This window comes from Leptosomus discolor, chromosome 10 (genome assembly GCF_034619465.1).
Source record: "Leptosomus discolor isolate bLepDis1 chromosome 10, bLepDis1.hap2, whole genome shotgun sequence".
In the NCBI taxonomy this organism is placed as follows: domain Eukaryota; kingdom Metazoa; phylum Chordata; class Aves; order Leptosomiformes; family Leptosomidae; genus Leptosomus; species Leptosomus discolor.
In genome coordinates this window covers 5,414,805-5,428,873 of record NC_141400.1, presented here as the reverse complement: position 1 = coordinate 5,428,873, position 14,069 = coordinate 5,414,805, and the positions used below count along the sequence as shown (strand labels likewise).

At 38.5% G+C, this 14,069-nt stretch overlaps 1 protein-coding gene across 5 annotated transcripts in view; it reads left to right on the top strand.

The window, feature by feature from the left end:
- TENM2 (teneurin transmembrane protein 2) overlaps positions 1-14,069 on the top strand; it is a 545,195-nt gene that overhangs the window by 438,209 nt on the left and 92,917 nt on the right. For 2 of the 5 annotated variants that reach the window (XM_086470944.1, XM_086470943.1), the window contains exon 11: positions 1,646-1,678. The exons of the other annotated variants lie outside the window; for them this stretch is intronic. In XM_086470944.1, coding sequence (XP_086327070.1) covers positions 1,646-1,678 — 33 coding nt within the window. The remainder of the gene's footprint in view (positions 1-1,645; positions 1,679-14,069) is intronic. 5 annotated transcript variants of the gene reach the window in all.

The following is a 14,069-nucleotide window of genomic DNA, read 5'->3' as shown; positions in this document are numbered from 1 at the left end:
GCTTTTAGAACGTGATTCATGCAATAACACAGCAGTCTAAGATCTTCACATTGGGTGAAACCCAAGTTTGATAGATATGAAGCATGATCCTTTATACCAGTGAATCCCCTATTACAGGGCTGATCTTGAGGGCATCAGGAGCAATGAATCTTGAGAGGAGTCATCTGCAAACTATTTGCAGTCAGTGCATAGGTACTCCCTCTGTTACGTTGTTTCCATCCGTGTACTTCTAAAAGATAAAAATGAAGAAAATCTATGACAGCACAGATTTGGCTTCAGATCCATTAGCTCTAGGAAAAGGCCATGAAAATTATTACGAAGAGATGAACTTTTGGCCCAATCCACAGACTGAAACACACTTTCATACCCTGATTGAAGTGAAGGAAATTTCACCGTCTCAAATACTCTTGCAAAATACTGCAGGGGGTTATTTCTCACCCTTATCTGTGGAAATAACTTGTTCTCAGGTAGCCAGTATCAACAGATTTGCTCCATCCTTGCTCAGGCAAGGTTCCCTTTGAAATCATTTGGTGTTTAACCTCATTAAGAATTCCATTGAACACACAAAAAGGGTAATGATACATTTTAATCTCATGTGAATAAAACATAGCATATAAAGAAAAAGAAAGTCTGATAATCAAAAGATAATTCACTAGGTGGAGATGTATCCTGATAAAGAAAATGTGCATAGTTAAAGACAGTGGAAGATTTGCTGTAAATTGAACTACACTGTGGGTAACTCCCTGTCCACAATAATCTGTAGGAGTTATTGATAAGAAGCAATGCTGTGGCCAAAGATCAATTAAAGGATCAGACATGCAGCTATGATTGTTATTTTGGTGTGTTGTCGCTTTTTTATATTCATCTCTCTTTTTCTGTGACGTCTATGACATAACCACCCAAGTATATCAAGATGTCCTTCTTAGTGTTCCCACTGTTAATGTCTGATAATAGTTCGGTCTTTCAGCTGCCAAGTTCTGTGGTAAACCTGCAAGCAGACATCCTTTGTCGTGTCCTGCTTTTCACCATTTGTAGAGTTCAGTGTTACAATGAGTTGGGTTCCTACAAGTGACTCAGAGTTGGCTATTACTTCGTTTCGTCTGATAGGATATTTGAAGGGCGTGCAACTCTTCCACTCCTTTAACAAAAATGCTTCCAAAGATGCTCCTATACTGTTTTGCAAATGTGCTCAGAGCCTCCTTTAATTTTGCGTTTTAAAATACTAGGTTTTACATCATAAGCATGTTTAGCTAATCTGAAAAGGTGAAACAAAGTACCATCACGTGGGATTTCTACATTATCATGATGAGCATAGCCTAAGAGCTGGCATCCGATTTGTAAAAGGAAAAAAATTGAGTCAAGCAGCTCATGTTAGCTGCCGTGAAGTTGCCATTTAGCAGATACTTTTAGTTGATTATGCAATGTAATAAGAAACATGTTTAATATTTGAATCTAACTGGATTGAAGGCTTTTGGGGTTTTTAAACCAGAAATTTGTACCATGTTTGATCACTTGACTTTTTATCTGATTTTAAGAACTCTAATGATTCAGATTTATGTTATTCGCAGTTTCTTTTCCTGTTCTCCTTGTGTGGGTTTTTCATTATTTTATTTTCATTCTGTTTGTTTTTGGCTTACTGGCAAAGGACGGCGCCACTTTAATAAGTATAAAAAGAAGGGTAGGTTTTTTAAAATTTCTTTTTATTTATTTTGCAACATCTATTTAGTTTGAAATAGTTACTAAGATGTAAAGTGTAGTCTATCTCTTTTTAAATTTATTCTAATGGATTTGCTGTTTCTGATGGTTGCCCACACCACAGTAAGAGTTCCTACCACTGCCATTTTCTTTATGTGTGTACTGTTTAATTTGTATAAAAATGTAAAAATCTGTCAATTATTAGGTAAGTAAAGTATATTTGCTAGAAGTAGCAACTCTTGGTTTTTCTCAGTTGTTATTCAAATTTCAGTTGTTTGGGACTCTTCTTGCTCTGAGGTTATTTAGAGACTTATTGCTTGGGCAATAGTGCATAAAGTAATGTTTTTTCATCCATTGAATACTCTGCCTGCAACTGTTCTCTTAGTGCCACGTCCGAAATGCTCCCAATGTGACATAAGAGGTTCTGGGAGTGATTGCAATGGGGAGAACATGAATTTTGGAGACCATCTTGCTGAATAATTCAGTACTGGGTTCATTTCTGTAGAGCACATGGCCCACATGAATGAATGGTGTCTGGCACATGCTGGTAATGTATAGGAGTTAGTATTTCCTCTCTATGTAAGTAAGAAAAACAGTGTTTGCCTTCATAGCTTGGCTAGAAATTTTCGGAACTGAAAATAGTGCAAGCAGACAGAAGCCCACTGGACTTGGAAGTGAAGGGTGAGAGGTGATAGTGAATAGCTTTTCTCCTTTGCCTGTCCTGCACATGTTCGTAGCCTGACAGAAGAGATGGGACCCATGGTGAAGCAGCACTTTGGGCCTTCCGTGGCACAGTCAAACTGGTGAATGTGTGCCTTGTTGTATTCAGGTCACTTACTGCAAATTTATGCAATAACAGATTATAGGCAAGTGAAGTAGGTTGGATTAAACATGATGGTACCCAATGCAGATTGGTTTGGCAGAGAAAAGATCAGGAGAGGAACAATAGCATAGGAAAAACATCATTTTTATGGCATTATAAAGAGATTGTCATGAGCAGTAGTACTTGTTAAAGCTAATCTATTGTGGTTAGTGCTTTACAAGCAAAAAAAATAGGTAAGAACAGCACCTACCTCCAGCAATTTGCAGTGTCAATACAAGTTTAAAGGGTATGAATGGGAACCAGTTGACAGATGTGGAGATAGAAGGAAAAAATGTGATACGCAGTGTTATAAATGCACTAGCAGTGTGACTGTTGTCAGTTTTGGGGAACACTGTGTTAAAAGGCAGTTCTAAAGAGGGATAATGGGGCAGATAGATAACGTCATGTGGATAATGGGGGGGACAACAGGCCCTCCAAAGGAGACAGAGCATGGGAAAGAGCTCAGAAAAGCTCATTTTAAATTTGACTTTAGAAAGCAGTTTAAGTCAGAGAGATGTTGAAGTCGAGTTCTAGCAGTGAGAAGTCTGGGGTGAAGCTGGTCTGTAAATGCAGCTGGAGGACGAAGTTCATGTTCCATGTGATTCTGTGATCTGAAACACAACTGGGAAAGAAAAGCCACATAGCTGAAGGTTAGATTAACAGACTAAAACATGATGTTTGCAGCACTGTTGCACACAGACGTGACTGAGGAAGACCGAATTTATCAATGCTGGAGAAAAACGTGTTGATTTAATGTAGATTTTATTTGCTGAAAGATAGGGCAAGAATCTTGACAAAGAGATGCAATGCAGAACAAATCTGTAAGACTTTGTCAAAGCTTGAATGTGAGATGAGGAAACAGATGAGTCAAAAATAACGTCCAGATTATGAACCTTGATGACAGGTAGAACAAGGATATTGTCCACTGTGGTAGAGCAACAATGTGAGGGAGGGCTGAGAAGTGGTGGGTTAGAGAGAAAAGAGAAATTAGAGAAATAACAACTTTATTGGCAAGCATTTTATGTGTTCATAATCATAGCATGTCTCATCACTTACACCTTACTCATAAGAAAAAAGGAAAAGAAAAAAAAATGTGCTTTTCTTTGGAAAGATTGCATTCATGACTTGTCACCCACACAAATGTCACATCCTTTCTTACAGTTGACAAAATTCAGCATGTTCAGCTTCTCTCCTAGTATCTCTTTCTGGGTGGGTTTGTTTTTGGGTTTTGTGTTTATGTGTGTATGTGTGCCAACTTATGTATGTGCTGCAGCAGCAGCACAGCCCTGGCTTGTCGCTCAAATCTTCTCTCACAGTGGGTGGAAGCTTCTTTTTGATACTTGAACAGACAAGGCTGTCTTTGGCAACGTTCCTCTCCAGCAGTTCCCACCTCTGACTCAGTACCTTAAAATGCCTTTGTTGTAAACTTCCATCTCGTTTTCCCAGTCTCATATTTTATTAGCAGACGTTTTTCATTTCTGGCAAACTGATCAAGTCCTCACTTGCCTTCCAATGAGTTCTATGTGCAGGGCAGTGCCTGCCTGTCTGTCCTCAGTTTTCTTCTTAGTTTTACAGAACTGCAGCACAGTCTGAAAAGGGTTTTCTGCCATCAACTGTGCCTAAAATAATTACAGAATGCATAAATGGAGATGTAACCTATTTTGACAGTGATTGACAGTCATTGCCATCTATCAGCTGCTAGCTTGCCTGCATGAAATGAGATAGTAGCTTTGATCCAGTGTCAGGTAGACAAGTACAGCCAACATGAAATCCACCACTCTAACTCTTTCTAATTGGCAATTTAAACAGGAGCCGAGAACTGAAGGGGTCTTTCTGATTGTTAGTGGTCGTGGCTCCAAAAGGGGCTCAAGGCACACAATCAACAGTGCGACAAGAAATAGAATACAGGAACCAACATTTCTAGTCTGCAGCTTTCCTCATCAATCCTCATGAACTCTGTTGCAGATTAGAAGTAAAAACAGGGGACTGGAGATTCTGAACTCCGTAATTCTACAACAGATACCTCGTAAAATTTCTGTGAACAACACAAGTCATTTAGCATCCTAACATTTTGTTACTCTTTAAAAATATGTGCAGTGCATTGTAGATTAAATGTGAGGATTAGCAGATGATGCAAGGCATGTGCGATTAGTAACAGGGTGGTGACATGAGGGTGCTCAAATTACGCCCCAGCCTGTGCCAGGCTAGAATCGGTGCTTCATATCCTTTGCATTCTTTGTGACGCAATATTTACAAAGTTGAAATAGGACCCAGGAGCTACTTTCTGCATTGTGAGTATTTGAGAAAACAGGCTTTAAAAATATGGATTTCAACAAGCAAAATATTAACTTACTGTTCTTAAAGCTCTTACGGCTTCTGCTGATTCCAGCATTGAATTCAGGGTTATAAAAAATTTATCTACAGAAGAGCTTCTCCTGAATAATTTCAAGTGGGGGTACTCCTGTTGCATAGAAACACAGCCTTCCTTGTTTGTTATAGTTGTGCCTTTACAGGGCAGCAAAAATGCTTTAAATTTTTAAAAGATTTTTATTTAATGCTGTTAAATATATCAGATACTTGCATCTAGTGTAACAACTTAATTAACATTTGTTTTCTATATTAAACTGCCAGTGAACATGCATCCAAATTTGTGCCTGTGGATTGCATTGCCCTTTCGTACCTTTCCAAGTTCATGTTGCAGCGTATGAACTTGAAATTATGTATAACTCCTTTTCCCAAAGACCTTTCAGGATAGCGGTGCAGCTAAGAAGGTAACCTTATTTCTGCAGCAGAAAATTTTCATAGACAAAGCTAAAAGGATTACAAAAAAAATGGGGAATGCTGAGGAATTCAGTAATGAAGGGGGAAAGAAATAACAGAAAAGTTGCTAATGCCACTGCTGGACAAAACATGATAGGTAAAAAGAAGTGGGCATATAAGTAATTATGAGTCTCTGATTTCAGCGAACACTAGTGCGTCTTTATCTGACCACTTATTACCCAGCCTGTAGAAATTCAGAGACCAAAGACAGAGCCACCAGCAGTACTGCAGCTGAGGCCTACAAATCGGAACCAAGTTTTATTGGCTTAGTTTGCTTTGCTTGTGTCCAAGATGGAAAGCATATGTAAACACAGTAAAATCTTATTAATGGATTTTTCTTCAACAGCATTATAGTGATATTTTCATACTTATTAAAAGCTGGCTACATTCATTTGATCTCTCACAGCTGCTTTTGAAGCCCGCTCAATTATCAGTTACTTCACTTTATCTTTCTTCCATTCTTATACATGTGCAGCAACAGAACATCTATTTGCAGAAATATTTTCTGTTTCAATAGGATTCCAATAAATAGAATATTTCAAAAGGTTCCCAGCACAGCAAGGAAGTGGACATGCATACAAATACATGCAGGACGCAAACCATTGTGCAGCTTAGTTTCTGGCAAGGCAAAGATCTTTCTTCCAATCTTATAATACTTCCGTTGGTGGCTAAGAATCTCTCTGATCTAACTATACTCTCCTGAGCTGAGTTGTGCTCACTGTGATGTATGCTTTGTAATTTGTTTTTGTGTTTAATTGGTTAGCTTACTTAATTTTGTTGCAACCTACATTTTGTTTTCAGATTGCGTTGTCTCCGTGGACTTGTACTGGTGTTTGTTGATTTCATTAAGTTCTAAGAGTTTGTCTTTGCGGTTGTGTTGGGATCATTTGAGTCCTTGCAATGATGGTAAATGTCATTGAAGCAACTGTGATTAAGTAGTATTGTAAATCATGTTATATAAATGTAGAGATCCTTAGACATTTGCCATCCCTGAATAATGGAAGCAGCCCTGAATCGTAGCTTCAGATTTCAGCATGCATGGCTTTTTTCATATCTGCTTTATATCTAGATTTGAACCTGTAATTTAGATCTTTTCCTATATTTAGACCCTACTTGGGTGAGATTAAATTCAGTTAGCTGTCATCCTCTTTTGCTTTCTCAAACAAACAAAAAGATTTCTAATTCAAATGTAGAAAAATGTTTAAATATCTGCAGCCAGTGTGAAACTGTGCAATTAATCATCTTCTGATTTAAATCTTTTCTGGTAAATGTGATAAGGCAAACAGTAGTAACTAAAATGAAACCACAGCAGTCTGGGTTTTAAATATCCTGAATACTGCAGCTTGCGGGTGCAATCCTACAGCTACTGCACTGCTATTTAGCCAGAGCTAAACCTTTACAAGAGATGTAATAGTTTTTACACCATTCACTGGGGATGGTGTAAAATCTTACCAAAAATATTTGAAGAAATATTTCACCTTTTCATTTCGTTTTCTAGATGCATGAATGACCTCATGCTGTTAGTGCTTCTCTGTTGTGAATCACAACATATATGGTTGGAAGGATAATTCTGGTATTTTGGTGTTTGTCCTTACTGCTGCCTTTTGTGAGCTTGAAGCATAAGCTCTGTGATTCCTCACTGGCTCTTTCCACTGAGATAGCTACTGAAACCTCGGAAATAGTTTCGTTTTCCCTTTCTTCTCAGTTTTTCTAGTGATGAAGTTATCGAGACATACAAATGAAGATCTACATGCTTCTCTATGACAGTAGTCGATTTCAACATCTATTTATTTCCATCTCCTGGTCGAAAGTAAAATTTAGTTCTCTGCATGTTCTTGTATCAACTTCACTGCCTAGATCTAAAGCAAGAATTTCACAGCTCTGATTCTGTGTCACTAGTTCCCACAGAAAAAGTTTTACATTGCAAGGCAATGTTTTCAGGACGTTTCTATCCACAATTTACATTTTCCTCCTATCCCGTGTATCATGCAGCAAGTTGAGGAGAATTCTTCCCTTTTTTTTTTTCTTTCTTCCTATATTTTCAAAGGCACAAAATATATGACAAACTGATCAGTTACATTCTCCTGTGGTAAACCAGAACCAGTGCAGGGTAACTTCCATTTCCTTGGATGCATATGAAAAATTGAACAGTGCTGGTCTTTAACGATGTAGTAGATAGGGAGGACCCTAACTGGATTGGCTGCAAATCAAACTGCTATTTTGCAAATCATCTTAGCGTACTGCGTGGAGAACTCCAATCTTCCTTTAACATACGCAGTGATAGTTGCAGAGCTTCTGCGAATAGTGGAAGGGGACCAAATAGTCTGACAAAGTGTTGAATCCAGAATGTACTGACAAGACAAAGTCCTCAAGACATTTGAACCTTATCTAATGGAAATAGATACTTTGAAGAATGGTAGAGGAGGGAACAGCAAGTGTTGCCTTTTTGACTGATAAGGTCACACTGAAGGCAATGAGAAAAACTATGACCTTTTTGATAAATTTTGTCCAAAGCAAAAGCTTGCTTAAGTGTTCAGAAGAATGTAAATATTCATTGTGCAATTAATGCTGTTCAGTCACTTCTATTAAAATCCTGCCATTTTTTTTGAAGAACAGCTTAAATACTTATTGATTGAGAACTTCTGTAACTCCCAAAATGGAGGCATCCCCATATCTCTACAGGTATTTTAAATGAATTGAATTAATCATAGGCTTAAAAGTCTCTAGTGATCTTCGTTAACTTTCCTGGGTTTAATTAAAACATCTGTGCGCTTTTAATTTATCGATTCATCCAACTCATATGTCATGTTTTTAACACACCCCAGCATGCTCTGCATCATTTTTAACCCAATTTCCACTTAACTAAAGCAATTAAATTCACCCCAGATTAATTAATGCATCCATACTTTAGTGCTTAAGTCAGCGTGTGCTGCTTTCCCCAAATGGTTTATGAATGTCAGAGATTTGACACACCTGATGAGTTTTTTGTCCTTCTAGAAATTCTTCTGTGACTCTCTTTCGTGCTTACTAATGCACAGTTTGACAGAGCTAGACAAGGGCGCTTGGTAAGACTCAGGTCTGGACAACTGAAGTATGGATTGCAGAGCATGACTACTATGAAGGGCTCTGCCTTTCATCTGAATACTGACCTGATGCCTGCAAGCATTGAGTAACACTACTATTAAATCATTCAAATTATTTCTCTGTTCTGTAGTCAAAGTAAAGGGTTTCATGAAGCAATAAACCATGTAATGACAATAATACTTATTCATAGTTGTACATTCTTCTGCTTCCGGGTGAAGTTGTACGAGATGACTTTTGCTTGGAAGAGCACAAGGTCTTAGAGTAACCTAAAAGATATTCTTGATCTTCCTAATTGTCACTCTTTTTAAGAACACTTCACCCTGATGGAAGTTAGTGATCTCTGAAGAGTAGGCAGTCTAGTCAAACACCATTTTTCCTGACCATGCAAATACCATGTTTGTGAGGTATAAAGAGCAGATGAGAGAAAATGGTCCTGGCTTCATTCAGTCTCCCATTCTAGAGTTATTTTCTTGGGACTAAGTTTGCTAGGAGTGGGGAAGCTTCTTACCAGGGAGGTGGCATAAAATTAGCATAAATTACTAAAAGTGAAACAGCATAAACCATGGAGTGGCCTTAGAAGTTGTTTCAGATTTTCATATCCATAAATGAACTTCTGTTGAAACTTACAGTCATGCAGACAAGTAGTGAAATGTGCACCCAACTGATTAAAATAAGTTTAAACATAAAATATGAAAGAAAGTGTGGTCGAACAAAACTACTGTGTTTTTAAACTACAAATAAGAATACTCGTATATTTCATGACTCCTGATTTTTAGAAATATGGGCAAACACTTGGTGTAACAATGGGTGTGATAATTTGTTATGTTTCACTACTGTTTTGTTTAAAATAGTAATGATAGTGTAAAGTCTAGAGACAACATTTTGAATCAGGTTGTCAGAAATTAACTTCTTAAATAACTGGGCTGACTTTGTAAAAAGCAAAAGTTTGCAGTTCCTTTGGTTTTAGTGGTTTTGTGGATTTTAAGCCATTTAGAAATTAAGATTGTTTATCTCTAAATAGGCATAACTTCCCTTTAAGAGGTCAACTGTAGGCAAGAACTTGGTTGTAGCTTTTGGAGTGAATCTAAAATTATTCAGGGCTTTGTCATGCAATTGTAGTAGGATTCAGCTCTAGCATCAGTAAAATATGCCTTCGCCTGCTTGCATCTTAATCTAAATTGTCCATTGAAGAGAAATCAGCATTTGTAGACTAAATGCTACATATGTCTCGCCAAGATAAAGACCAAAAAGACGAAATCACCAGTACAATGTGACCCTGTTCATATTTTTTAGGTATTTGGAACCAGACAGTTGGTTTTGGATCTTTCCTGTATTTATACTCCAGTTTGGAGCTAACCTGGACTGCATTTATTGGTTTCAGATTAGACTGCCATAAACAGTAATCCCTCTTTTTATACTGGCAAAATCATGCCTAATCTCTCAGCAGTAGCATCTTAATCTCTGCTAAAAGGAAGTCCAAGTGTCATCTTTTACAGAGTCTGAATTAATTATCCCCTAGAGGAACTGCACCCAGAAGGTTCACTGGTAAGGTTTATTGGTAAGAAGTTTGACCCACATCTTTCTTCAGTACAATTCCCGATGGTCAGTGAAACAAAGAACAAATTGATTTCTATTATGGTAGCGTGTATTTCATTTTTTTATATAACTAAGAATTTGTGCAACTCTGTCCAAAGAGCATATAAAAACTGCCCAATCTGTAGGGTTCAGACGATTTTTGAGAGACGAATGTAGAATGTTAATATGGTTGTATTAAAGACTTGTAAAACATTTACTCTGTTTCACGATACATAATGACTTCCCCCAAGCTTAGGGACACTGGGCTGACTTGCACCAATGAGCATAGGGTAGAATTATTTGGGCAAAACTACACTCAAAAGATTTGGAAATTCTTCTTATTGAGAAGACTCAAAATGTGTCCATATGTTTGGAAGTAGAACCACGTTTTTGTCTGACCTCAGGCGAACTTTGTGTAAACCTCAACAAGTACTGTATATGCTAATATTAGTGTAGGTCCTCCACCGTTGGATGATACTAGTTACAGTAGACCAATTAGGCTTACAAGTATGTGACCGCGTGTACAGAACAGGTGACCCTTATGCAGTTTTTTAAGTGCATATGCTGTTAGGCACATTTTTTTTAATCTGTGTTCTTTAGCAAAAGTTTCAGGACTGAAACTGACTTCCTCCTCATCCTAAACAGGAACATCTACAGATAAAAATAATCTTTATTTCTCTTAGGTCTGATAGAGTTCTGTACAGTTCAACAGGGGATGAACATATCTTACACAGGAGTATAAACAGTATCTATTCAGAATTTTTTTTTTCTGAATGTATTTGTTTGTGTAGAGGTTGTATTACAGAAGTAAAGCTGTAATGGCTCAGAGCAAAATTCCATTTTACCGAGGGTTTCAGCTCTAATGGTGGCATACAGCAGATAGTTGAGGAAGAGTAAACATTATACCTGTCTTTGACACTTCTCCAGTAAATTCTTTTGGTTCTAGAGGTAATTTGTGTTAGAGGTTCCTACAGTAGATGATGTCTCTTTGTGTATAGCAGCCTTTGTAGATTTTCATTCCATGAATTCGTCTAATTATGTGTTCAATCAGGGAATGTTCTTCCGTGAGTTTTAACTTTTCAGGTAATCTTGTTAAAATTGGTTGATGGAACAGATAGCAGTACTTAGGATGTAAGGGCACTTTAGATTGTGTCTAAGTGCTCTGTTAGTGCAGCCTTAAACTTGCCCTTCAACATTGAGTCCTAATTTTCCTTACTGCTTACATTGTGAATAGGCAGTCAAGCTCATCTTTTATGTGCACCAACTTGTGCTAAGAAGAATCTGAATTATATGGAAGATTAGGGTTTACAAGCATTATGGATACAACCATTCTGATCCTTACTCAGACAGCACCCCAGGCTTGATGCAGTTTTGTCCATCCAGACCAGTGACTCCCCCTACCAACCTGCCATGAGCATCTCACCACAAAATTCTGTGGTACATATGTTGAAAAATTTTGACTTGATATGAGGTGACTCCTGACAGCTTGTCTGGACTCTGAATAAGCCTGTAGATGACACAAAGGAAGCTAACCTTCTTATGCCCCGTTTGAAAGTTCACATTTGGATGTAAAACTGAGCAGCTTGCAAATACGAGCAACATAAGGGCATTGCTTGTGACCTGATCTAGGACAGAGAAGCATTGCAGATGCAGGTTCAAAAACCTTTCAAGTCTTCATACTTTTGTGCCCAGAAACTCAAATAACTTTCCAGAGAAGTATACCAACTTGTCTATTTTATGAGGAGGAACTGAAAAAAACCTGCGGTAGAGAATGGACAACCTAGATCCTAGTGATATAGGACTCTGTCCACTCTAGGATAATGTTTGCTCTACAGCAAGAGGAACCAAGCCAGAACTCTGCCTTCAAATCCTGTTTGGAACTTCAAGTAGCAAGGGAAGGCCTCTCAACCAAGCAGCTGTGTAACTAAACCCTGCGACAGCCTCCATGAGTTTGACTCCTCAGATATCCTTTACTGGTTTCTTGACGTGCTTTAGAAGAACACCTCTGGTGAGTATGTGTGTGAATAATATAAGGGTGGGTGAAAGGAGTGTGTACACAGACCGAAGCTGGGATATGTGTGCATTAAGTGTCACTGGACGAAATGGGGGCTTTTGATGCCACACCATTTGGGCATTATCCCTTACCATCTTCCCTCTAGTCCATGTGTAACAGGCTGTTAATCAAATCATCTTTCGTCATGCATGAGGGAATATTAACATTACTCAAAAATGCCTATCCAAAGATAATCTTTAGAGAGAGAACTTTTAGAGGGATGTTTGGCTGGTCTTTCCTGCTCAATTCATGCTCTTAAATGTGTGCAGCCTACAGGGCTCAAAGGTCTGTAGTATCCATTGATCAGCTGAGACTCACATTCAGATCTTAGGCTGCTTTTATTCGAATACTGATAAAGGGCAGAATCACATCACCTTTAGGGTTAGTACCTGTTGTGCTTATTCAGACTTCACTCAGGAGGTATACCATTGTGCTTAACTTACTTGAGTGTTGCCATATGTACTCCTGAAGACCTCTATCCACTTTTTGACAGTGCTGGTGTATGATACGCAGTTGTCTTTATGCAACCTATCTGTCCACAGAAATGAGACAGAACTTGTTCCATTACATAAACCAATCTTCCTTCACACTCCTTCAACAGACTTTGAACAGTCAATTCTGTCCTGGAATAGGGGCCACCTACTTCACATAGGGAAAATAATCAGTCCTAGATAACAAGAACTCTAGATGACTCTTCAGTTGTTTGCACATTAATTGAAGCCACTTGGATGTAAACAGAAGCAGGCAGTCTAAAAAGAGGTCTGCTATGTTTATATGCTAGACCGTCTTCCTGCAGGGCGAGACCCCAAACAGTCCACTCTGTTTTCTATGGAAGAGCAGCTTGATTCTCTCTCTATTCCTCACTTAGGACAGCCTATAAACCCACAGCAGAAACGTTAATGAAGAGCTATTTATTACATCAGTGACAAGCCAGCTTCTTATAATCTACATTTGCTTGCATTCTTGCTTACATGTTTCTCCTTCCAACCCCTAACTTTCTGTGATTCCTGCAATCTTAGTGATGTGGCAGTTTTGGAAATGCCAAAATCTGACCAAGAACCTCTGTCCTTCTTATTCTCAATGTGATATTCCTGTTATATAGTTTGACGAATAACCCCAGCAGAGGGTTGTAGATTAAACTTCGTGGCTTTAGGTTGCAAGCATCTTAATTTTAACTGTGTTCATTTCATCCCTAAGGTTAAATAACAGATTCTCTCATTTGTCCAAAGTCAGTTCTAGTGTCACTAACAACTTGGCAATGCATGCTGCAGTGGCAGGCCACTGAAGGCAGGTTACTGTTCAACTTACAGATCATCTTCAAAGGGACTGAATAGATTTATGAACCGTAGCAAGACCTCTGATCTGGTAGAAGCAAGAAGAGAGGAATGAGAAGCTGTGACATGGCTTTCAGCTTTACTTAAATTCCTGAAGTGCCGTAGCAGAGTAAGGGAACACCGAAAAACTACTGTGGGACCTCTTTAGCCCAAGACCCGGCACCATCTGGTATTATTTCCCCTGCTGTGCCAGTCTCTGGTGCCCCAGAAGTTGAACCCTGCAAATTCAGATCAAAAGTGGGAGGTAAGAATGGCCTTCCCATAGACAAGTTCCACATAGTGGATATACCTCTTTTTTAGCTGTATCACAGTTGCCTGTTGCTTAATGAGGCTTAGGGGCAAGGTGAGGAGAGAAGCAATCCTACAGCAGGTGGCTGGCACACTATTATCTAGCTGAAGTGATCATATCCAAGTTGCTTGGGTTTGGTTTTGGTTTTAAATTTATTTTAATAATGGATTTATTTCTTCTCAGTCCCTCTTGCAGGGGCCTATGCTGTTCAAATAGAGTTATTGCCTTTATTTGAATTTTGACTCCAGATGAAAGGTTTGCAGAACAGAAGTCCCTTCAGGTATTGAGTGCTGTGTTGGCCTGTAAAAAAAAAACAACAAAAAAAAGTTATTCCTCACGTGTATCCAGCCTGTAAGT